The 25850-nt window shown below is 41.7% G+C and overlaps 1 protein-coding gene across 3 annotated transcripts in view; it reads right to left on the reverse strand.

Annotated features, from left to right (window-relative positions):
* Window positions 1-25850, reverse strand: part of AFF1 (ALF transcription elongation factor 1) — a 103972-nt gene that overhangs the window by 66016 nt on the left and 12106 nt on the right. For all 3 annotated transcript variants that reach the window (XR_009818382.1, XM_061991981.1, XM_061991980.1), the window contains exon 2: window positions 1026-1146. Coding sequence is in view for 2 of the 3 variants with exons in the window: in XM_061991981.1 (XP_061847965.1) it covers window positions 1026-1146 (121 nt within the window). In the remaining variant the exon portion in view is untranslated. The remainder of the gene's footprint in view (window positions 1-1025; window positions 1147-25850) is intronic.

The following is a 25850-nucleotide window of genomic DNA, read 5'->3' on the forward strand; positions in this document are numbered from 1 at the left end:
CATGGCCAAGAAGGCCAATGATATTCTGAGGTGCATCAAGGAGAGTGTGGCCAGCAGGCTGAGGGAGGTTCTGCTCCCCCTCTACTCTGCCCTGGTGAGGCCTCATCTGGAGGACTGTGTCCAGTTCTGGGATCCCCAGCTCAAGAGAGTTTAGCACAGGGCCACCAAGATAATCTGGGGCCTGGAGTATTTTCCTTATGAGGAAAGGCTGCAGGAACCGGGGCTGCATAGTCTAGAGAAGAGGAGACTTAAGAGGAATCTCATTAAATTTACAAATATCTAAATGGTGGGTGGCATGAAGTTGAGGCATCACTTTTTATTACTGTATCTAGCAACAGGACAAGGGGTAATGGAAAAAAAGCTAGAATTCAAAAAGTTCCATTTAAACATAAGAAAAAACTACTTCACTGTGAGAGTGATGGAGCCCTGGCACAGGCTGCCCAGGAAGGGTGTGGAGTCTCCTTCTCTGGAAGTTTTCAAAACCCACCTTGACTCATTCCTGTGCAACCTGATCTAGGTGGACCTGATTTAGCAGGGGGATTGGACTAGATGATGTCTAAAAGGTCCCTTCCAACCCCTACCACTCGGTGATTCTATGAAGTTCATCTTGATCCTACATGCTGTCTCCAATGCAAGTTAGACTGCTCTAGTCAATATTGGCTCTTTTGAGATATGACTGCAGGTGGGTGCCTGCTGTCTTCAGGAACACTAGTGTCAATCAGACCTGTTTGTTTCAGCCACAGCTGCAGACGGACAGACAGTTAAGCTGCTTTTGAGCACTCTTCTCTCAAATTCTCAGATTACATGAGGCCCCCCAAATTAATCTGCCCAACCCAAAGTCCATACTGCACTTGCACTATCTACAGAGCTTTAAGAATATAGTCTGATGAATTTATGGTAGGCAGATGGGAAGATGTTGTGGTTGCACGTATCATGCTCAAGTCTCCTCCACTATATGCAGAGGCCACAGCTGTCTTCTTCCACCTCAATCCTCTTGTATCCTCTTCCTCCCCCACCACTATTACCTTGTAGGGTTCTGCAAAGAGAGGAGTCTTCTGTGGGAACTTGTCTTTCTCCTGCAGAGCCTCCTGATTCCTCCTCTCTCTCTCTCGAATACGAAGCAAGTTTCTGTCCTCGTTGTACAAGCTTTAGGAAAGAGAGAAAGTTGGTTAACTCTCCACACCAGTGTTATCAACAATTATCTGCTTTATGTAGAAACCATGGTTTTCAGACAACAGTACACATCCAGCACAAAAGTAATTTTGAAAGTTATAGGGTAGTTACAGCTGACAAATCAGTTATGTCAAGTATTCACTACACCACATAGTAATGTAATATACAAGGCACAGTACACATTCTGCTCAGTCATTTCTACTTCTGATATCATACATCAAGAAAGGTGTGAAGGGAAAAAATATTCATCCATTTAATGTGGGTTGTAAGTGCAAACTGGCAAATCCAGTCGCAATGACTGATATGAAAACTGCCATTCTTGTTCTCCAGACTGCCAGCCAAGTCTTCACCTGAAAGTAGAAAAAGAATCCACTATTTTGAAGGTGTTGCCACTTTCAGAGTTTGAGCTTTGCTTATTTCATAAACAGGCTTTAAAAATTACTTTCTACTTTAAACAGACATTTGGAAAGCTAGTTATTTGGCAAATCATGTATTTGCATTGAAAGCATGCATGTAAATGTATTCAAAGAAAAGATCTCAGAAATTTGGGGTCAAATCCCCCTGCTTCTCCTCAACCACATATTGTATGCTGTTGTGGTCTGGCCCAGCTAGCACCACGACAGTCTCTTGCTCAGTGCCCCCATTCACTCCCATCCTTGTTAGGATGGCTGAGGCCCCAGCAAAATGGGAGTAAAAAGATAAGCAAGGTTGTTGTGGATTGAGACAAGGGCAGGGAGGGCTTGCTGCCAATTAAAAGAGTCCAGTACTCAACTTAGAGAGGAAAGTAGGAAAGTTTATTCTACAAGAAACAGAATGGAATAAAAGCAAAAAGGGAGTAGGATGATGATAAAATTACAACCAGCACTTTAAGATCTCCCTTCCCCATCCCTCCTTTCTTCCTGGGCCCAGCTCACTGCCCTTGATATCTCTACCTCCTCCCATCTCAACAGCTCAGGGGGGCAGGGAATGAGGGATGTGGTCAGTCTCTCACAGATGGGCTCTGCTGCTTCTCTCTGCTCAGATGAGGACGACTCCTGGCATTCTTCCCCTGCTCCAACACGGGGTTCCTCCCCTGGAACACAGTCTTTAACGAACTTCTCTGGTGTGAGTTGTTCCCAACAGCTACGGCTTCTGCCGATACAGGGTCCCTCACACAGGATGCAGTCCTTGGTGAATATCTCTGGTGTGGATTCTTTGCCACAGTTGCAGTTTCTACAGTTACAGGGTCCCTCCCTCGGGACTTGGCCTCTTCTGGGCATAAGTTTAATGAGTTGCTTTGTCATGGGTTCCTTCCCACAGTTACAGCTGTGAATATTGGGTCCTTTCCATGGGACTTGGCCTACTCCAGTCATAGTGATAAAAGGGTCCCTCCTTTGAGACACAGCCTCTTCTGGCCATAGTTTTAAAGAAGAAAATCACTGCCCCTGGCTCGGGGTCTGTAGTGAAGTGATTAGGTCCCTTCCATGGGACATGGCCTTCTCCAGCCATAGTCACTGTCCCTGGCTCAGGGCCTTTAATGAAGTGAATTGCTGCCCCTAGTCCTGGGCCAGCTTTAGCAAAATGAGTCTCTACCACTGATGTGGAGTCTTTAAAGAAATGAAAATAAGCTTAACCAGTTCCCTTTGTAGAATGAAGGAGAGTCTCTGCTCCAGCACACCTCCTTCTCTCCTTCATCACCGACCCTGGAGTCCGCATGGCTGTCTCTCTCACTGTTCCTACTCCTTGAACTACCTCCAGCCAGAAGAAAAAGAAGGGACAGAAGAAGGAAGAAATAGGAAGAAAAAGGAGGAAGAAGCCTCCTCTTCCAGCTTCTTCTTAAAAAGTGATCATGAAGGCGTCTAATTGGCTCAGCCCCAGAAGTGGGTCTGGCTCAGAGCCGGGGAGAGTTGCGAGCAACTACTTACAGGAGCCATCTTTACAGCCCCTTCCCCTACCAGAAAAGCTGTCATGTCAAACCATGACATATGCACTCAACTCTGCCAGCCCTATAGCAGAACAGCAATAAAGCTGTGTCTCGTGCACAGCAGGATAACTTAATGGAAAACCAGATCCTTTAAACTGTACTTCTTCTGCGAAATACTACTGCAAAATAAGGGAATCTATTGCTCTAATATTTATGGACATTTTGGGGAAAAAAGTATGCAGGCACAGTGTGTGATGCAGGTATTTCTCTACTCTTCTATTTTCACTCTACTCCAGAGCCTACTGCATACATACAATTCCTATATTCTTAGCACACTCAGCTTCTCTAGTGTCTCAGTTTGGAAGGGAAGAGCTTTGTCTTCCCCACTAGTGACATTTTCTCAAATGCCACACCAATAACCGTCTACTCAAAGTTTAATCATCCCTAACAGTGGTAGAGGACTGACTTTGCTGTAGCAGTTAACCAAAAGCTCTGACAACTACAGAGGTGGTTTCCTGACTCAATGTGAGCTCTGGAAAATGATTGCGTCTGATGGCAAATTTTCATATACGGAACTGCAGCAAGGATGTACTTATTCCACCAAGACACAAAAACATATTCAGTGGTTAGACTGTGCACATTTAAAAGAGTTTCCAACTTTGTTAGTGCTGAACTGTCTCCAAACATCACAAAACAGAAATTTCCAGCAAGCTCTATGTACTCCACTTCTGCAAATGATGCAAACAATTAAAAGAAAGAAGTTGTTTGGTTTTCTTTTTTAAAAAAAGAACCACAGATCATTGATTCAGTAAAAATACACAATTCTTCTGTTACAAACAAAGTATAATTTTCTCTGTGCATCTTATGTCATTTTGGATGCTAACAATTTCATATTTATAATCAGTTAGATGGTCAGCTGCCCCGTGTGTGCCAGGAAAGATTCATGCAGCCAAATATGGGAGATAGCAACTGCAGAAGACAAACAATTAGGAATCATAAGAAAAAACAGAAGCAATCTTGGCTACATCAACTACTTGAAATTATATGTGCATGTATGAATTTTAAGCAAATGCATTTCAAGTTGACAGCATTTTTTAAAATACATCTGTTCAAGTTACCTGGAAAAATTTTACTAAACGAAACACCATTTTCTAAACATTTCAGGAAGTAAAAAAAATATTCTCTAAATATCTTTTTGTTATGTCAAAGGGTAAGGGAATGGGGAGAAAATAGCTTCCCTTGTGTTCCAGCTTATCCTCAGATATCAAAGGGCCTGGAGGCAGCTGGGCTTAGATTCTGAGTGATGCCCAATTTGGTGTTCTAAATTTAGTCACATTCAGTGTATTACACTACCATGAATACAGATGCACAAACAGCACGACACACCTTCAATCTAGTTGCATTCAAACAGCCACACTTCAGGACTTGGTCGTGTTCAATGAGAACTCTCAAAGCTAAATTAGTGAACAGTGCAACAGAAGTGTGGATTGAAGCAACAGAAGGGCAGATTCTTTTGTATTGCCAGTGATAAAAACACTGTCTGCAAAGCACGTTCCAGTACCAAGAATATGAATAACACGGCCAGTGACAAACTTGCTATGACACAAGCCTATAGAGATTCCTAAGTCTCCTAGGACAGCATTCACTACAGCCAAGAGTTTGAATCTCATCCAAAAGGTGTCCCTGTGGGGAGGGGAGAGAGGTTCGGACCATTAACTGATCTCAGAAGGCAGCAATGAGGTCCTCCTGACTCATCTGCTATGGTGCCTTCCCCTAACATCCCTCCTTTCTTAAGCCATATTTATACTATTTGTTTACTTTCAGGTGGAGCTTGAGTGACTGCAGTTGTACATATTTTTGCTATAATTGGTGTAAAAATTCCTCACTTTGCTCTTAAAGGTATAGACTAGAAGAAATTCAGAGCACATGTTCAGTGAGGAGTGGTCATACCTTGGCAGCAGGTAGCCTTGTGATGGAGGTGTGTTTTGATTTAATCTGGAGAAGAGAAGATTGAGGGGTGATCTTATTAACATTTATAAATATCTAAAGGGTGGGTGTCAGGAGGTTGGGACATCCCTTTTTCCTATAGTAGCTAGCAATAGGACAAGGGGTAATGGGATGAAGCTGGAACACAAAAAGTTCCACTTAAATATAAGAAAAAACTATTTCACTGTGAGGGTGACGGAGCAGTGGCACAGGCTGCCCAGAGGGGTTGTGGAGTCTCTTTCCTTGGAGGTCTTCAAGACCTGCCTGGACATGTTCCTATATGACCTGATCTAGGTGAACCTGCTTCTGCAGGGGAATTGGACTAGATGATCTCTAAAGGTCCCTTCCAGCCCCTACCATTCTATAACGTTATAATGGCATTATAAAGAGCAAAGTTCACATAAAGGACATGATTTTGACAAAAAATAAGAAACTGTTGGCTCAGGGAAGCAACTAGGTAGCTTATTAGTTCCATAATACCACCAGGTTCCCATCCCTGCAGTGATATCACAGAGTCTGGCCACAATGTCTTTACTTTGCTCCACCCTCTCCGTACTGTTTCTTTCATACATCAGTGTACCAGGCTCCCCTGGTTTTGCCAATATCTAAGGCTGCAGGTTATGTTGCTTAGGGAACTATCATGGAACAGATTCCTTGCATATCTGCCACATTTCAGCCTGAACGTTTCCTTAAAGCTATACCTTTCTTAAGATGTAGATATAACTTTAGTCTCAATAATTCAGTAATTATTCCACACATTTATATAAACTTTAAAAAACCTCCTTAACAGCAAGTATGAAAAAACTCCCACAAAAGATGGTTTTAACAGCTAAGAGACTGGCTTTTAGCATGAAGAAGACCTCTGAAACCTCCTCTCCACCAATCTGTTACACTGTGGCCCAGCATCAGGAAGAGTGACACGAACTGTAGAACAAACTACTGGTCTTTTGGGATTTTTTTCAAGGGTATGACTTTGCCTGGATCCATCAGTAGCTCTTCCCTCACTGGTCCCCAGATCATTTTCCCTGTGGCTGCACAAGCACTCAAGCCAACACAATAAGTAGAGCAAAGGAAAAAAGAAAACTGCTGTCCTTGGTGTCAGTCCTCGCTTCTTGCCATTTCTCAGACTTTTTACCCAGCAGTCAACACCTTCTCATAAGAAATTATACAATTCTCTTGCAAGGAGCTCTTTGGATGTGTTTGGACTCCAGCTCGTCCTCATCCACCTTGACAACTTCTTTTTTGAGGCTACGACCAAGTATGCACTGCATAATGATAGTAAATAGTACAATGCTGAAGATATAAAAGGACAATTTTAAGTTAATTTTAACTCCTTCTCCTTGAGAATCATCTGTTTTCCTAGTCATGTTTTTCCCTGTCAGTTCTTCAGTATCTTCATCATTCAGTAGACAAGAGTGATACAAAAGGAATTAGAAGGCACGAAGAGGATCTACTTTTTACAAGTGTGACAACTGCATTAGAGAGAGCAAAGGTCCTTCTCCCACACTGTTTCTTTTGGTACATGTACACATTTTGGGCTACACAACGCTGCTGACATCTCAGCCCTCCATTACTACTTGAATTTGCAGATTGTTGCAGCACACTTGAGATCCAGGCCTCCCGGAGACAAGCTGTTGAGCTGGTAGAGAGCTCTGCTGAAGCCCAAGATGATAAGAAATAAAAGCCGTTTAAAATGCTCATCTAAATACACAAGGACAAAAGCCACAGCCAATCCATCTCTTTTTAAAACAGGTTGTTTTAAAATGAGCCAATATAATTTTATTTTCCCAGGCAAGAGATTGTGACTTTCAGAGAAGACAGAGAAAGACATAAAAGCCACAAGGCTCAACACAAGTGTCTTGAGAAACACCATCAAGACTAAAAGAGTACCTATTCCTAACCTCACTAACAAAGTAAGTTACCTTTCAAAAACTAACATCACTGCTAGAGCACACCACTTAAGAATCTGTATTATTTAGTAGAGCATATACAGCAACATTCAAATACTTGAGATGTCTCAAGGTGGAGTACTCTAACAGCAGCCATTCCTATAAAGCACTAAGGACGGAGTATCTTGTAGTGACATCACTGTTGTATTTGTCTGTCTTTCAACAGTAATCTAAACAGCAGCTAACAGTAGTAAAATTTGCTTCCTTGATCAGCTTCTTATATTTATTAGCAAGTAGATCAACTTTCTTATAAAAACCCCACTTCCACAAACAAAAAAAACGCACCCAAAAATACACACTTTAGCTGTATCCAGTTTCCAAGCTAAGTATCATTTCCACATGTCTGACTGGCGATGCAGGAAGTCAGTGGGGATCCACATGTTCACCTATGTTCTCCCTTTGTGTGATATACCTACACAGAACACAACTCTCTATTAGTAGATTTTATTTTTCTATGGTTGCTAGGTAATAAGGGCAGGAGTCAAACTATTGAAGTTATTACTCTTGCAGGAAAATACAAAACAGCATGCTACTATCAGCAGCAAATCAAGATTGAAAAGCATTAGTGATGATCCACAAATATCAGCATAACCACACATGTATCTCCCTGTATGGAACAGTACTGAGAGGTTGAATCACTCCACAGTGAGACTCTGCTGCAAAACAAACAAGTGGAAACTCTGATCGAGAGGTTTTGTGTTTTGTGGTTTTTTGACTGAGCCAAAACCCACTGGAATAGGCCAAAACCCATTCTTATGGGTTTCAATTGATTTTGTGTTGGGCAAGGAGTGTGCATTCTTCAGTCTCACAAAACAGGCCTAGTCTTGATCACACACAAGCAAATCTCCCACAAAATGGAGCACAATCATCATTTGGACACTATATATATAAATATCAAAAGTTCGTAAGTGTTAATTGAAAAGCAAAGCAGTAGCACAATATTACTACATATATATTCTATCCTCTTTACCACAAACTCTCTGAACAGTAACATCAAGTCTTAATAATTAAGACCAAACAGCATACGTGCACATACATGCACAAGGAAAAATTTACTGGAAAGAAGGCAAGCAGAACTTCAGTCTGATATGTTGGAAGAACTGGGGAAAACCTTGTGAGCTATTTTTATTTGATCTCTCATGATAAAATTTGGTGTTAGTGCTGGTGGATCAGAGTTTTTGTTTTAGACTCTGCCTTGCTGTAAACATCTCTCCAGATCTCAACTTGGAGCAAAAGGAGCCCAGAACTTGCAAGTAGTTTAAAAAAAATGGCAATTAAAAACAAAACAAAACCTCAAGCCAAATATTATGACCATGGAAATTGTTTTCTACTAAAACAACATGCGACATCCATGTGGATCGTGGATATCCTTCTGTTTCTAGGTTGGCAAGTATCCAAACTCAATCAAGTTGTTTTGATTGGAGTTTTTTATTACATTCAAATAAAAGGAAAACCCTAAACAACTGCAGCTTGTGTGTCTTGCAACAATAATATTTAAGATAAGAAGTTGCTATTTTTCCTAGATGTATCCCAACACTGAATACAAACCATCTTACATGCCGCTTGCTGAAAACACAGCAGCTGCAATATCCCTAAAGGCCTTTTCTTTCCCTGAACCTTCTTTAACCCCAAGCTCTCTTCCCAGCAATAAATTCTTTTTAAAGAGTTTATGTAGAGAAAGAGCAGGGAAGGGAGGGGAGGGGGCCTTTTTGCTATAATGCCAGTTCCTGCAGTTTTAAAAGACAACAAACGTGCTTGTGTCAGGACAGCCCCACAGGAATGAGTACTCTCACATGTACAGGACTCCTGAGCACTGCTCAGTGAGGTTAGTCATGCATTGCTACTACTGCAGATCTCTTCACACTCTCATGGCAACTAGTGGCCCAGACTGCTGGCCATGCAATCAAGCAGTTGACTACCCATGCAGCCAGGCAAGGGGTCATTCTCCTCAGTTTTGCTGTTCAGAATCACCATCCCCCCTCTGTCTCCCTTTCTGAAATAGAATTTTTGTGCTGCATTTTCCTCCAGCTTCAGAGCAGTGCAGTTTTAAAAGCAGAAGGATAAGGAAACAGATGCTACTTATTTGATGATGCAGTTTAGAGCACCAGCCCTTCCTTCTCTAAGTTAGACATGCACAAAAATTGTTGCAGCTGAAACCAACAGTTAGAATTAATTTTAATTCATATATTTTATCATGTAGGTGTTAGGTTCCTATGCATGCTGCCTCTTGATGCGAAGTTTTCGGCTCTTGGCCTAAAAACTAGGCTCAAAGCCTAAAACCAGGCTCGAAGCCTAAAAAACAAAACCAGGCTCGAAGTCTGAGACCAGGCTTGAAGCCTGAAAAACCAGCTATAAGCCTACTTCATGCAGCGATCAACCCAGGGTCCGATTCTCAGCTGGGTGGGAAGAAACCAGTTCTACTCAATGTGAGTGATGGTAGAAATCATCTTCCCTTTATTGAAAGCAGGCTCTAACTTATATACCCAGCAGCTTCAAAGCTAGCTCAGCAACAGCAGCTAATAGATTACATTTTCATGTTCATCCTACTTGCAGCTTCCGCGATAAGCAAGCTCCCTCACATTTTCCCATCTTGTTTTTCCCCAAAGTTGTTCACCACTTTTAGCTGAAAACAGTCCGACCTTGAGGGAGCAGAAAGCGGCCTGCTGTCTACGTGACAGCAACTGCTTTAACCATGGCTCTGACTCTGGTCTTGATTGTGCATCAAATCCATATAACTAGAGCCCAGGCTGCCTTGCCCCAGCGGGCCTAACATTATACCCCGGGATCCATGTCCATGCTCCCTCATTTTTTTCTCCACAGCCTCTGAGGGGCTTTGATTTAAAAACAAGTTGTATTGCACTAGATGTCATTCCTAATTCAGAGCAGAAGCAGCTGTCATCTACTAAATGTCCATTTCTGTAATATAAGCCTGCAGTTAATCTAATCACATCTGTGGAAATACTGCTTCTGACCACCATTAACTTGGTCATTTAGAGTATCTGTTAATACACTCCTTAAAGCTTCTGAAAACCTGGGCTATGCTGTAACTCATAACATTGCCCAGTTTCCTCAAAGCCAGTGTTTGGAAGGCAGGCAGAAAGCACTGGAGAACCAGCGTTATCTTGGGCAGCGCATGGCCCCATACCAAGAGGAGAGGAAATCTTTGTGGCCTGCTAGGTGCCATCAGAAGAAACCTGTGCAGCACAGCCACTTGCCAGGCTCCAGAAAATTGTCCCTCATGCAGGCACGGACTGGGCCCTAACCTTGCTATTGTCAAAACCACAAGAGGAACTACAAACTTCTCTTCTTCAAGAGGCTCTCCAGATTAGCAGCTGGGATATTTAGGTTTTCCCTAGAATGGGAACTCCAAAAAAACCTCAAACCTGAAACCACCCTCAAGCTCCTCCTCATCAATTTGTAGAAATGCTTTAGCAAACTGGATCTTCAGGCTTAGCACCAATATGCCAAGCATATGGGAGACTGGGAGCATGGGGCTCCACAATCCCACTCCATCTGTCTTCAGGGGAGAAATAGTTAAAAATTTGAGAGTTGAAATGAGTGTATTCAATATTCACTTCCTCAAATACCCTGAGGTATTGATCATATTCAACCATGCATCACAAGAAGTTAAACACATGCACAAATCCCCCCCTGCTCCACCCCAAAAACTCTCAAATCATGCTTTGCTACACATCAAAACAGTCAAATACCCCTAGGCTCAAAGCAGCTGATGTTAGAGAAAGTAGTCCACTAGCTCCGGTAATAAGAGATTTGGTTCAGAGTTCAGCAAACCATACAACCTTACCCACAGCATCACACCCAGGCTTCTATCTGTAACACAAACCATGAAAACACCAACGTGCCACTCTCAGTGTCGTGACAATCCTTACTACAGTTTCAAATGTGACAATCCAGCCCAAGACAACATTTTCAAAATATAGACCGGTGCAAGAAGCAATTCTCTCTCTCCTCCTGTCCTCTGTGTTCTCTGAAGGAAAATAAAAAATCAGTCTTAGTTTTAATTGTAATAAAATCTGTTGCTGGCTCCTCAAAGGAATTATTCCAGCAACAGTGAATGAGGTAATGAAAGGCTAAAAAGCAAATACACAAACACTCTTTGCTTCCTTCTGAATGTACAGAACCTCTTCCTCCAAAACATTAAGAGAGAACATTTCCTTTTAGTACGACTGCAGGAAACCATAAATTTGTTGAAGTTTTCTTTTTTATCATGAGAAGCTACTGATCAACATTTCTCAAGTTTGAGAGACACATTCTTCTTTTAATTTCAAGGAAAGACCCATTGCCTCCAAAAAAGATTAAACAGAAATCACATGGATGCTCTGAAACAGCCTCACTGCAGCACTCTGGCTTTGTTGCTCTGAAAGTCTCCATTGAAGGATCACCACCAATTTATGCAGCCAAGATCACATATACAAAGATTAAGTATGCAGTTTCATTCATCAGCCCATCAGCTTGAAGAGAAACGTGGATAAAGGCATGGCACAGAAAGTTACCAAGCATCACAGATGTGCTCAGCTCTCACAATGTATCACTTAAGCAGCTTGCCTGACAGACTGTAAGACAAGCAGATGAAAGGATAACAAAGTTAATACAAAAAAAGCATCAAAAATGCCTCGTCTCAACCTTTGTTTCCTTTCCTTTATGGAAATATTGTCAAGTTGTGAATTGCTGGATATTTTTAAGTTCTGTTCACATCAAACACTTTCACAGAACATACAGTTTGAACAGAAACAAATGACAAGAGGAAAACAGACAGCAGAAGTACACAGTTAGTTAATTCTTTTCAACATCATCAAACTGTTTTAGTACATGCTTTCCAAAAATACATATCTTCACACTGGAGAAATATGAGTTTGAATTTGTTTTGCAAGTTTTTTCTTCCTTTATCTCCTTCAACTCATCCCTGTTCACTGACTGTATGATAGCAGAATCAGACCCCTGAGAAAGAGATCAAGGCCTCACAGCCCATCTGTACTTCCACAGCGATTGTAAGAAACCATCTGGCAAATATTTTTGAACTAAAGTAATGTTCCAAGAAAATTCAGTACTGCTGCCAGCTTCCCTTCAAACCATATAGGAAAATTACGCTGAATACACTGTCTTTTTTAGTTTTTAATACACAGCCTTCTAGTTTACACCAAAAAAAAAAAAAAAAAAAAAATAGAGAATGGCTGGGATGTTATACCAGGCAGCAGGGAACTGCTAGGTTGCTTAGATAGAAGCTAAGAAGGGTTTTGCCAGAAAAAAACAAAACAAAACAAAAGCCAAAAGAAAATTTAAAAAAAAAAAAAGTTTTACTTATGTAACATTAAGCACCTTCTTATTTTGCTTCTTTTATGGTAATCTACGGGTTCAAACTCTTACTTATTTGTTTCCTATTGCCATTGCCAAGTATAAAAATACATTAATTACTCAATCATTAAACAGCTTTTGCTTCCTTTGGGCATCAGTAGGCCTTTCTTTGTCAAGTGACTCCTATAAGTAAACCTGAAAATTTCCTGTGAAGAGCTGAGCCACTGCAGCACCCAGTGACATTGGCAGGCACTGTGAACTCTCAGATGTTCTACAAACTCTTCACAGAACTGAGTCTAAAAATCCTAGATCCTCAAATACCTCTGTGCTTAAAAACACACTCCAGGATCTGAAGCAGTATTGCTCAGCCTACAGTCTACAAGCTACCAAAGGCCCATAAGAGAAAAAAGGAGATTTGTTAAAAAATGCAAATAATTGATGGTAACAACCTCTCCTCTGATCATGATGGATGCACTCAGTCCCCCTTAACCAAACAAGCAGGAATTTGGTATAGGCTCCAAAGAAAGGAAAGGCCTGAGCCAGAGCCAGGCCAAGAACTCCTCTCAGAAACCCACAAATAGGCAGAGCACAGTGAATTCCTAACACAGAAAGTTGTGGGTGCAAGGAGTCTCATGCACACTTCTCCCACCACATACCATTTGACCATGAGCCAACCACTTTCTCCCATAAACATGACAGCCTAAGGCAGCCTTTCTGAGCTGTCCCTGCAAGGCAATGTGGCTGCATGGTGGTGATCTCCCTTTGAGCACAGATGCCTCTCAGGGGTGCTCCTTGAAGCAATGAGATCTTTTATTCATGACCGATCATGGGATGAGCCAAATTTGAGTTCTCCTTGGACGGCAACTGGACTGCACCAACCAGGCAGCTCTCCCTTCAGCAGGGTTGCCTCTCAAGGTTTAGCTTAAGTTAGTTTTAAATAGAATGGATCACTAAGAGTCATAATGTTGTGTGAGTTAGCATGAGCAGCTGGCTTTGCGAAGCCTTATGTTGCAAGCTGTAAACTTTCATCTAGGTTTACTGAATGGGTCTCTACTTTAGCAAAACCCTCCTCCAGAGCCAGCACAATCAGGAGATAAGGAGGCTACAGCTGTCAACAGCAGCTGCAACTCAACAAGATAGCAGCCTGTCTAGAGGAACAAGATTATGACAAACTAGAAGACTCCAGATACAAATATTTCTACTGAACCAAACCACTGTGTGAGGAGCAGGTGAATAGTCTCTAAGGATATATATGTGCCGAGGGTTCTTCCCTCTTCATCCCACTTCCTTCCTCTCTGGAAGCATCCAGTTTGAACTGATCCTGTTGCTGTATTATTAAATGACTTATTTTTATGTACTTCAATGCCTGTAACTTTGCTTTGAAAAACCTAGGGTTCAAATTTTGGAGTTAACTAACTAATATTGGACAGAGGGGCACTTATTGCATCAGATGCTCAGTAACTGGTCTGGGAATCTGCATGCTAAAACTCTGACATCTTAGGTAAGTGATATTAAAGGATTCAGTACGTATAATCTTTTAAATGTAAACTATTGACCAAATCCAGGACTATGATTGTATCCAGCTGACCTAGACTCTCTGTGAAGTTTAGAAAGCAATGAGGTCTACTCTAAAACTTGTGAGTCAATGTGGGGGTTACCCTTGCCTTTTTGCATCCTCTGATCTCTGCAAAAAAATAATTCCAAATTAATTCTAACTCAATTTCCTTTTACACATTTCCCTCCATGTAGTAAGTAATAGAGCAAATCTTGTCATTGAACTCTGTTAAGTCACTTTTGGTAATACCTTTGCTGTTGCTTAAGCAATCAAAACACTCGGCAAGATCCTAAATCAGGATCCACGACACTGACTACTCAAAAAAGGCAAATAAATTATAGGTGTATCAGTTTTTAAACATTTCAGTTCATAAGGGAAAACCCAACTTTTATTTAGTTGTAAATGAAATCCACTGTAGCAATATTGCACTAGCCAGGCCTTGTATACTTTTAAAAAAAGGTGTGTCACTCTCTAGCCGAAAATGCTTCCAACAGGAGTGCTCCAAGCTGCAGTGCTCCTAGAGCATCCTCTTCCTCCTTCCCTCCACAATGATGTGAGCTCTTATTTCTCAGTCCCCACAAACATTTATGTTAAAAGCAGCAAGCTTTTCACTACAACAGGCTAGAAAGCCTTGTGATGAATATAACACAAACAACTCCCAAAGTGGTCAACCCCTGAGAGGCCAGAATACAGCACACAATCAGAGCATGTTAGCAGAAAGATGCTCAAAATGAAAAAGCAGGAGCTCATGCTGAGGGCCAGCCTTAACATCCAGATACACTGGCAACATAGAAAATTTGGAGAATTGTGAGAATTACTTTCAATTTATAAAATCTTCACTTAGTTGAATTCAATGACAACACTTCACTATATTGATGAAGTTGAAGCAACTAAACAAACCAAGAGGCAGCCTCTCCACTCATGGTGCTGAAGAAGTAAAGTCTCTAAAGAAACACAGGCTTTCAAAGTCACCCCACATACAGTGTTAACAGAACACTGTCAGAAAAGGTGCTAATTATAAGTTACATGGGGAACATGGAAACTGTCATTCTCCATCTAAATGCAAATATACTAGAAGTGCTTCTAAGAAGGTGTGGATGTGTGAAGTGTAATTACAGGAGAGCAGACAAGGTGTTGGAACAATGATGAAATTAAAGCTTTGTTTCATCTGCATGTGGCAGGCAAAGAAGGAAATGTGAAAAATTTAAATCATCAGGTATGTGTAATGAAAAATTCTCATTACTTTGCACTCTGTATACACCACCTTAATTCATCAGATACACATCTCAGGAGTTCGCCAAGCCAAGTAAGCTGTCCAATTGCATTCTAGCCCGCAAGATACATTTGTCCTTTTGGGTAGGTAAGTAAAGATCTGCAACTCAAGTACTATTTAGTAATTCAGTATGCACAAAAGAGTCAGGCAAAGCTATTCGTGCTTTGGCTGCAGCACTAATGGAGCGGCTGCAGCCTAGAATGGACACTCACCAGGCTCCAAGAGTTGCCCCATTGCAGCTGCACACCAAGCAGCCTTGGCTCCAGTGACTTAGTTGTGACAAGACTGAGCTTACATGAGAGCAGCTTTTACAGACAAGAGGAGTCCATCCGTGTCTCTTCTTGCTTCATCAGGAAGGATCAAAAAGTTAGTCTAGTCAGCAGGCAGGCAGACACATGCCCAGATGTCTGGCATCACTTTGCAGAGGCAACAGCCATGAATAAGTTATTCTAAATGTATCAAAATGGAAGACTTCACTCTGTCACGAATGTAGTAGCACCCATCTGTTGCACAGTTAAGCAAACATTTTCACATTTACTCAAGTACTACTGTATGCTCTCAGGCCCAAGACCAATCTGGTTAAGCTCAGCTGGCACTTTGAGAAATGCACATCCAGATCCCTCTGACAGCGTGTTACATCCTGGCTTTGTTCAAGAATTGGTCTGTTTGGAGAAAAAGCATTCCCTGCTGAGTAGATCCTGCTGTAATAGGGAGGGGACTCCCAAGTCACCCACAATCACCCCAAGAACTGTCTGCAAAAAGGCCTGAGGAAGCAACACAAACAGAAAAGACATTTACCCTTCAAAGGTACTTACATCATGACTTCCTAGATCAAAGGCTGCTGTAAGTAAATACAAGGCCTTGGCACTATCAACAAACATATGGGGTGTAGCCTTTTTACCAGAATGTAAACTTCGGGTTTACTTGGAAGTTTAGCTGAGAGAAACATCTAATGTCAAAGCGCAGTCACTCTGTTCCTCTTGCTGCTTCCACAGCAGTTGTGTAGCTAATTCACATTCTTATCCCACTCCATCCTACTTGTCTTCTTTTGAGTGGTGCCACAATTGCACCATTTCCAACCATTTCCTGCACCCTCTCCCCAGTCTGCTTCAGTTGATAAGTAATTTCTAAAGGACTTCTCAGAAGACTCCTAGCAGTCTTTATTAAGCACCATCCCTCACCACAATGACTGCAGGATCACATTTGAGCTTCCACCTATCATTGTTCCCTCTTATGGATTTATCTTGGTGTCATCTTGTATTAGCTTAGGCCCCATTCTGAAAATCATCCTGTTGATTCAAACTCCTTCCATGTTAGCTTATCTTCCAATAAGAGTAATCATGCTGCATAAAATAGTCTAGAGCATCTGCATTCACATCACCACCTTGAGAGTTTATAAATGACATAGTAAGTTATCAGCAACATTTTATCTTCCTTCTATGCTCCAGTAGGTACACCAAAGGACCAAGACCACACAAGCTACCTGGTTGAACCAAGTTGAGTTGAAACAATTAGGGAATATTGCTGGATGAAGGCCACAAAACGCTTTTCAGGTGAGCCTAACAACTTTTCACAGACATATATGATGGCTGTAACCATCTGGGAAATTGCTAAGCATGGACTTACTGTAGTATCTCACCACTATTTGCATATACTATGTTGCTTAGAAATTCATCTGGATAGCCTGAGAAACAGGCAGATTCTGACATTAAGCAGACAAGTAGGTAAAAGACATTTTTAATAGGTTTGTTTAGTTTACAGAGGGGTATATACTTGGTGGACGGCTTTATATCCTTCCATTCTTCTCCTTTCCCTTCTCAAAAAAGCAAGTTTCTGGAGTTGATTTTTTTTTTTAGGCCTTTAACATATGCTTAAAATAATAAGACAGCAAACACAAAACAACTTTTTTTTTTTTTTCAATAGAACACAGTATGACAACCGACACAAGAATCCCATTTACTTTTTTTTTCTTCCAAGAGATCTATGAAAAATGAGTGCAGAAAAAGGGCCTTTATTCAGAAGGTGCAGTCAATTTTGCATTTAAAATACTGTCCATAGACGGTCACTTCTGATCAAACACTTCATATGTACACACAATAACATCTCATTATAAAGCTATGCCCCATAGTAAGCTTTCCCCAGTTACGAACAACATTACCAATAGCTATGGAAAACCCTATGAGTCACCTTTACAACAAAAAGTGGCTATTCCTTTCTTGTGTTTTTACCTACCAAGTGGCACATATGCTAGGATATCAACCTTACTAGCACTTATACCCATGAAGAAGGACATATTATTACCTGCTTTCCTAAAGCCAGCAGAGCTCCCCATGTAAGAATTGTGACATATTTCAAGATCAAAGTCCAGAATTCTACTAAATATTACTTTAAAAAAAAAAGAAATCACAAAGCCCTCACCAGGTGTCATACATGTCTCTACGAAGTTAATGCAAAATGATGTGAGGGAATAATAATGAAACAAGAGAGGAAAAAGATAAGTAAATAATGGCATTTTCTCCAGGGTTTCTTCTTACAGAAGAATGCCAGACATTGAGAAACCTGCCAAAAGAGTGTCAATGGACAAGGGAGAATTTATCTCTAAATGTACTCTCATTTTAATTTCCTCAGATAAGCAGGAGGAAGACAAGCAGTTGAAAACACATTCACTCAAGGCACAGGGCTGAGCAAATCAGTCTAAACATTACAATACAGCACAGATACAAAGTAACTCTAAAAGGAAGTGACCTAGGATCAAACCTCACTAGGGAAAGTGTGTTTTAAGTAACCACAGATGTACCACAGTAACCCAGGGTTGCAAAATAAACTCTTCTTGTAGTTCACAGCATTCTGGAAACGTAACTAGCCTTCTACTTCAGTGTGATTTTTGTTAAAAACCTACTGTAGTTAAGATGCATCTTCCCTTAGCAAGAGTTCAGCTTTTAAAACAGCTGTTCCACATGACAACACATCCTGAACACCAGATCAAGATCAGAAGATTTTTTTAAATCCATTTTCATAGTTTTAAAAGTCAAAGGTGGCCTATCAGGAAAAAGCAACCCTGTATTACTCCTAAGGTGCTGCAGGACAAGTGCAGGAGCTGTCAGCAGAGTAACAAATAACTGTGTATCAGCTGCTGTTTGAGTAACTGTTTCAGTGGTACTGACCCAGCCTCTGCAGCACCTGGAGCTTGCTGTGAAGTTGGGGAGCTTCCCCTTGATGAAAACACAGGTAAAACACAAATTCTTAATTCACAGTAGTTGTTAAGTGAACTCAAGAGCTGCCATGTCAGAGCAGCACAGTGGCAATTTCTTTGGACAGGTCACTATTCAGATAGAATGTGAGCAATAAGAAAATATTAAGCTCAGTTACAAACATTAGAGACCCAGCTCAACACTTTCTGCTCTCCACCAGGATTAAAGCACTCTGACCATCTGGGACCACACTGCCCTGCAGCATTATCCCCTCCCACAATATTTTTCTCTCTTGATTATCTACATGCTATTCATAATAAAAAACAATCTCCCAGTGCACTTCTCCAAGTTTTTTAGGTCAGCGTGAGACACATAAATAAATCTAACCTCAAGTATTAGCTTACAAGCCTCAGTAAAGTAATGTGGCTGAAGTGAAATTGGCAGAAGAGTGCCTAAAACTAGAGTTTTGTTAAGTCCAGCTGGATCTCCCAGCACCTTGCATTTCAGTGCACCAATTCAGCTGTTAGTTCTATACCAAATCTTTCTGTTACAGCTCTTCAAGTCTGTTACATGAGCAGAGGGACAGGGTAACTATGGCATAGTAAGCAGCAAGCCTTTCAGAGCAGGCATTGATGCACCAAATGTACGTTGCACTGCATGCACACCTATGCACAACTGCCTGGCACAGCAAGGTGTTCCCCAGCAGAAACAGAGGCCACAGCTGTCTTATCAGCCCACTCACCACTAGCAAAATATCACTGCTTCTAATACTGATAAAGAATATTTGAATTGACATGCTTTATCAGCTACTGCCTAGCCTGTCTGACAGCTTTCTTCAGTGAAGAGCTACATGAAATCTCCCACAATATCTATCTGTCTCTTGATTCCTCCTTTCTAAAATAGAAATCCAGCACCTCAGACAAACTGTTCCACATTTGCCTGGGAAGATGCATAAGGAGAAACCTTCATTCTACCCTATATGAGACCTATCCTACCCCTTCATTTGTTGTTACTGTTACAGAATCACAGAATCTTAAGGGTTGGAAGGAATCTTGAAAGATTATCTAGTCCAACCCCCCTGTCAGAGCAGGGCCACCTAGAGTAGGTCACACAGCAACCAGTCCAGGTGGGTTTTGAACATCTACAGAGAAGGAGGTTCAACAACCCATCTGGGCAGCCTGTTCTAGTGCTCCCTCGCCCTCACAGTGAAGAAATTCTTCCTTGTATTTGTTTGGAGCCTCTTGTGTTCCAACTTATACCCATTGCCCCTTGTCCTATCATAAAACATCACTGAGAACATCCTGGCTCCATCCTCCTGACACCTGCCCTTTATACATATTTGTAAACATTAATAAGGTCACCCCTCAGTCTCCTCCAAGCTCAAGAGCCCCAGTACAAACAATTTCTTGGTAATCAGTTTAAAGACAGCAAGAGAACCATACACTCACAGTTGTAATCTATAAAAAAATGTTATGTAAAAAGGAAATCAGGTTTATATTTCTTTAAAATAGGCTCTGAAAGACTGTCTTTTATTGGCAAAGCCTGGAAATCCAAGAGGTGAGGTAAAAAGGTTGTTGCAAACTAGCTGTAGTGTTTTTGCCTAGGTCAGGTTTTTTGGTAGCCGGGGGAGCTACAGGGGTGGCTTCTTTAAACAAAGAGCTGCCAGAAGCTTCCCCTGTAGCTGATAGGGCTAATGCCAGTCAATTCTAAGATGGATCTGCAGCTAACCCAGGCCTGGGTCAATTAGTGATGAAGGTAACACCTCTGTGAATAACATATCTGAGAGGCGGAAGAAGTTGCTGGGCAGTTGCTGAACTGCAGCAGCAATGGAGAGTGAGAACATGAAAACATGTCCCCAGACACCAAGGTCAGTGGAGAAGGGGTAGGAAGGTGCTTAGGCCCTGGAAGAAAGACTCAACTGTGACCTGTGGTGAGGACCATGGTGTGGCAGGTTGTCCCCCTGCAGTCCATGGAGACCACTGGGAAGGAGAGATCCACTCACAGCCCATGGAGGACCCCACACCGGAACACGTGGATGCCTGAAGGAGGCTGTGACTCTGTGGGAAGCTCACCCTGGAGCAAGTTCCTGGTAGGACCTGGGAACTTGTAGGGAGAGAGGAGCCCACACCAGAGCAGGTTTGCTGTCAGGACTTGTGATCCTGTGAGGAACTCAGGCTGGAGCAGTCAGTACCTGAAGGACTGTTTTCCTGGTGGATGACTCACGTTGGGGCAGGGTGTGAGGAGTTGCCCCCATGGGAGGCATCATGCCGGAGCAGTTCGTGAGGAACTGTATCCCATAGGAAGGACCCATGCTGGAGAAGTTCATGAAGGACTGTCTCCTGTGGGAGGGACCCCACACTGTATCAGTAGGAAGTGTGAGGGGGCCTCCCCCTGAGAAGAAGAAGTGGCAAAGTCCATCTGCAATGAACTGACCGCAATTCCCATCCCCTATGCTGCTGGCGGGGAGGGAAGAGAGAGTCCTGGGAAGAGGGAGGGGTGGGGGGAGGTGTTTTAAGATTCAGTTTTATTTCTCATCTCCCTGTTCTTATTGTTCTTTTAATAAATCAAACCTTCTATTCCCCAAGTTGAGTGTGTTTTGCCTGTGACACTAATTGCTGAGCAATCTCTCTGTCCTTATCTCAACTCACAGTTTATTATATTTCTCTCTCTCCTGTCCAGTTTAGAAAGGGGAGTGATTTTATGACTTGGTGGACACCTGGCTAAACCATCACCTAGTACTGGTTGAGAAAGAGACAAGTAAGTAAGGCATCAAGAAAAAGTTTTTGCCTTTAGCATTAATTTCCCAGACCTATTTTAATCAATTTTTCCATAGAATCACAACATTTTAATTCACACACATATTTCCATCTTGCTGATTGCAGGCGATGATAGCCTAGATCCAACTGCTTCTTCACACCAACGGTCCAAACATTTTATTACTGGCCTAGCACAGAAGCACTCAGCAAAGCATGGCCCAATGGTCCCTCCCAACCCAGCTACTGTTTCCCCAGGGTTCTCAAAAATTTAAGTCTTTCAAAGAACTATCTCAGTTAAGAGGTGTTAACAAAAAAGTGGGTTACGGCCAAGTAAGGAAAAAACAAACACCTCTTAAATGATAGTAGCTATTACATTTCAGAAAAAACCCCAGTGTTTCATTTAACATGTGAAATCACTTTGCAAGTTAAATGAAAGATTCATGTCTTACAATCTATTTTTCTACTTCAGTTCTTCAAATCTACATAAATGCTTACTGCAGATGCAAGAAGTCAAGTGCAATAAATTTTCTACTTTACAACTACATTAAAATTATTCAAGCAGATGTGCCTTTTGTACACTGATTTTATAGAATTGGCTTCTTAAATGCTATTAGAAAAAAGATATTGTTTTCCACTACACCAAAGAATAATATTAACATGAGATACAGTTAGTAAAAAAGAAAATAAGCATCTGCTTCATGTGGCTGCATTTTAAATCTCTTCTCATGTAATACTCCTCCTCACATAGCTAACATCCCTGTCCATCCAGCCAAGTGACTATGTCACTGGGTTTTGGTAGGAGCCTGCTCTGCCAAGCTGCGTTGTCATGCAGCTCACAGGTGCTATATCATACACCTACTGCTAGAGTGCATTCCATCCTTCACATGCAGTTCGATGCCAGCTTCCATTCTGCACAGAACCCCTGCACACTCCCCACAACATGCCATGTGGGTGGAACACCAGTTTCAGCAGTGTCTCCTCTTGCTCTGCATGACACAAACACATGCACATACATCACAACTTTTTTTTTTTTGCCAATTCTCCTCCTGAGGCAACAGAACCATTCATACCACTGTAAAGTCTAAGCCTGTTTCCTTAAACACTTTCCAAAACCTCCTATGTTTTTCAAAGGCCTGGTTTCAGTGTCTTTCCTAAATGCTGTCAGTTTTTTCAAGACTGCAGTATGACTGCTGCAGAGCCTATGAGCCTTTCACCTTGTGCTTCACACACAATTTGAAGGGTATTCCTTTCTACCTTCTACTGCAATCCCAGCTGCAGACTATAGAGCTTAACACAAACAAAGCCCAATTTAAAAAGGAATGTAACATCAGCTGTTGCACTTGGTCCTTTTGTGACTGCAAATCTGAAGTTGTTTAAGCCACACATCAAATACTAACAACCATTTAACTTGCTATGAGGCATAAAAGGCAAAACCTACAAATATGAGCATTTGAAACTGTCTCAAAAAAATGGATATGCACAATTCTGCTGGCTGAATCTTTAACCTTGCTAAGCACGAGCAAATCGGCAATATTTTTTGTGAAACATACTGTCTGTGTAAAACCTTTCCCAAACAACTGACTAAATCAGACCTAATGTGCTATCAACAGAACAGTGCTGTAACTATTTTGAGATTAAGAAAAAAACCAGAATATTAAAGACCTAAATTCTTTCATATGAATTAGCAGCAAATGAATGATGCAAGAATGAAAAGGTTTCCTATTCCTTTGAGTTTTCCACTTATATAACAGCATGTACCAAGTAACAGGTTGAGCAAGTCATATCTGCATAGCAAGGACTAAGTAGGAACAATAAGAGATTAGCAATGTTTGCAGAAAAGATCTGTTTATATACTGAAGAGCTTATTTAAAAATCTTTCCTACAGTCTCTGCCAGACTATAATTACGTCCAAAGTATTTTCTGATATTTCCATTTACACACACAAGTGGCTACTATTTTTTCTATGGTTTGCCACTGTAGTTCAATTTTATTAAGATGTGCACATGCTCCCTATCTAAGTACTTCTCTATGCTTGAGTTTCAAACTGCACTCGAATCATTAGCCTCATGTCTCTACAACAAAGCACGTCATTGTCATTCAAAAGGACTTGAAAAGCGTTCAGGCTAAGCAAGAGTAATAATCCATGACAGGGTGTATTAGACAGGTACCCATGCATGCCTAATGCACATTGCAAAGCATATGCAGCTCCCAAATACACTCTAAAGTATCTTATCCTTCCTTTTTCCTGCTTTTTAAACAATATTTTCATGCAGTTAATTTCATGCAAGCTATTACTTTTAGCGACTACAAAAAGCTACTCCTTGAAAAGAATAATCTTAAAATAATATATAAAATAATTTTTAAAGCTACAAATATTTTTTCCCTTCAGTTCTGAACACATGTACTCAACATCTTTCTAATTTTCCAATTTAAAAAAAAAATTCCTTGCATCATCTGAACCTATATTTGAAAAGCCTCTATCTTTCCCACAGTATGGGAAGCTGGACGAAACAGCTAACTGCTTGGCTTTACCATCCTCAGCAACACTGGTGTGCACGCAGTGTCACCCTGTCTCAGATCAAATGCAACAGCTAGCTCTAGTTCCCAGGGGACAACAGCATGCATTTGTCAGCACTGAGACCCACTGTAAACACTGGAAATCTCTGTGACTTGCTTGGTGTAGGCACAGTGCTTGGTCTGCTTCTGTGTGGTCCAGAGAGAGTCCAACAGACATGTGGTATATCCCAAACTTGCAAAAAAATCCTTGAGTGACAGAGGGGCTTCTGCACGCAGGTTAAGTCTGCTGTCCTTGTTCTTAGGCAGCACAGAGAAACCACACAGTAAACTGTGGGAAAGAGGAGTGCTGGTGGGAACCAGCAAGGCCACTTCCAAAACACTTACCTTGCCTCCCTGAGCAGCATGTGTTCTTGAAGCACATATTCCCTGATAACTACGCTCTGGTCTGGAAAGCACACACTTGTAATTCTAAATAAACAGCCAGCTCAACAGAGCTAATATTGTTTTACCTGCTGCTGCCTAAGCTAGGTGAGATATCTGACAGATGAACATGACCTCTGTAAGGACTTGTATGTCTTGAAAAGTTTGCAGCAATACTAAAAAATTATAATGCCAACATGTCTTTCAGCACATCTCCTTTGCTACTTAAGAACACAAGGTACTTTTGTGAACCACATAACACAGTAAAAGTCATGATTTTTACAAGGAGGCAGATGGACAACACATTTTCCAGCTGAAATGTCAAACTACCACATACCAGGAGTTATCTGCCAATAATTGGGTAACGTGCTGATTAGTACTTGTTCTGGGTTGCCCAAAGGCAGCACATGCATGAGTATCACACTGCTATTAACTGATCATTCTTTGTGCATTTATCCTGGTAGAATTTACATGTCACACACAGTGAACACCTTGAATGAGGCAATTTCTAACTCTAAAAGCACTTACTATTGTCAGTTTGTAAGTTACTGTCAGTTTACGGCTGCCTCTTCACACAGTCTCCTGCCCATCCAGGTGCACTCACCCAGAGCTGCTGGTGGCTCTCAGTCCTGCCATTGCCCTCCATGGGTTGCAGGGGCACAGCCTGCATTCTCAACACAGGTTGCAGAGGGGTCTCTGGTCTGGCATTGCTCCTCCTTCCTTCCTCCTTTTCTGACTGTAGGGCCCACATGGTCTCCTCCATCTTGTCTCACTCCTTCACTTCCTTCTGCTGCAGATTTCCCTTCTTAAATCATGATCCCAGAGGCACCAGTTTGGCCTGGCCAGGCCGGAGGTGGGTTTACCTCAGAGCCAGGGGATGTTTTGAGAATCTCTTACTGAGATGAGCACTGCAGCCCCCTCCCCCTGTTACCAAGCAAATGCGGTTCCATAAAACACCCATGACAACCACCAAGAAAACCAGACAATGAAATACATTTGCTGTTTCTGTGGGTTGTTCCCATCGTCCCTCCTTTTACAATTCATTGTTTGGTTTTGGGTTCCCTCCTGTACCTCCTTTTTCTGTAGAACAGCTCTGCTATTCTTTCCTAAGCCCTTCCCCCCTGCCTAATCCATTTTAAGCCCATGAGAACTAGAGGTTACTGGTGGAAGCTCTTTGCTTCATCACATGCACATAGCATCAGCCCTTGGGAAAGGTCAGTGCTAGTGAAGTCCATGCAAAGTATAAAGATTGTGACAAATGAGGAAGGTGCTCTTCCTGGCAGGAAGCACAACAAGTGAACAGATGTCGGATGCAACTCCTGCAAATGGAAATTAGAGGGGAAGCTCAACTTTAGTCATATTAAAATCATGACTATCTCAGGGACAAGTACAGTCACATCACAACAACTTTTCTTTCCTTCTTCAAGGAGCAAAACTTGCCAGCCAACTGGTAAAAGACAACTAGTCAAAGTACTTGGTAATTACATTATAGCTCTTCTATTTCATTGGCTTCCAGACTGTATAATTTTGTTTCCAGTTTTAAGCTTCTAAGGGATTGACATCTTTCCAAGACTCTTGATTGGCTGTCCTTTTGTCTGGAGAAACTATCAGTGTTGAAGGAAGTCACATCTGCACAGACAATAACCCTAGTGATTTTGTGCCAAGCTTGTGACAGAGGCTGAAAATTTACACCCAAGTGCTGCAGGAATACATGTAAGGAGTTTCACCAGGTATATACAGCATCTGTGCACTCAGTCATGACTTAGGCTATAATCTTCTCCGATAAAATTCACCGGAGCTTCTGTCCTTACCAC

The sequence above is a fragment of the Colius striatus genome, chromosome 3 (genome assembly GCF_028858725.1).
Source record: "Colius striatus isolate bColStr4 chromosome 3, bColStr4.1.hap1, whole genome shotgun sequence".
In the NCBI taxonomy this organism is placed as follows: domain Eukaryota; kingdom Metazoa; phylum Chordata; class Aves; order Coliiformes; family Coliidae; genus Colius; species Colius striatus.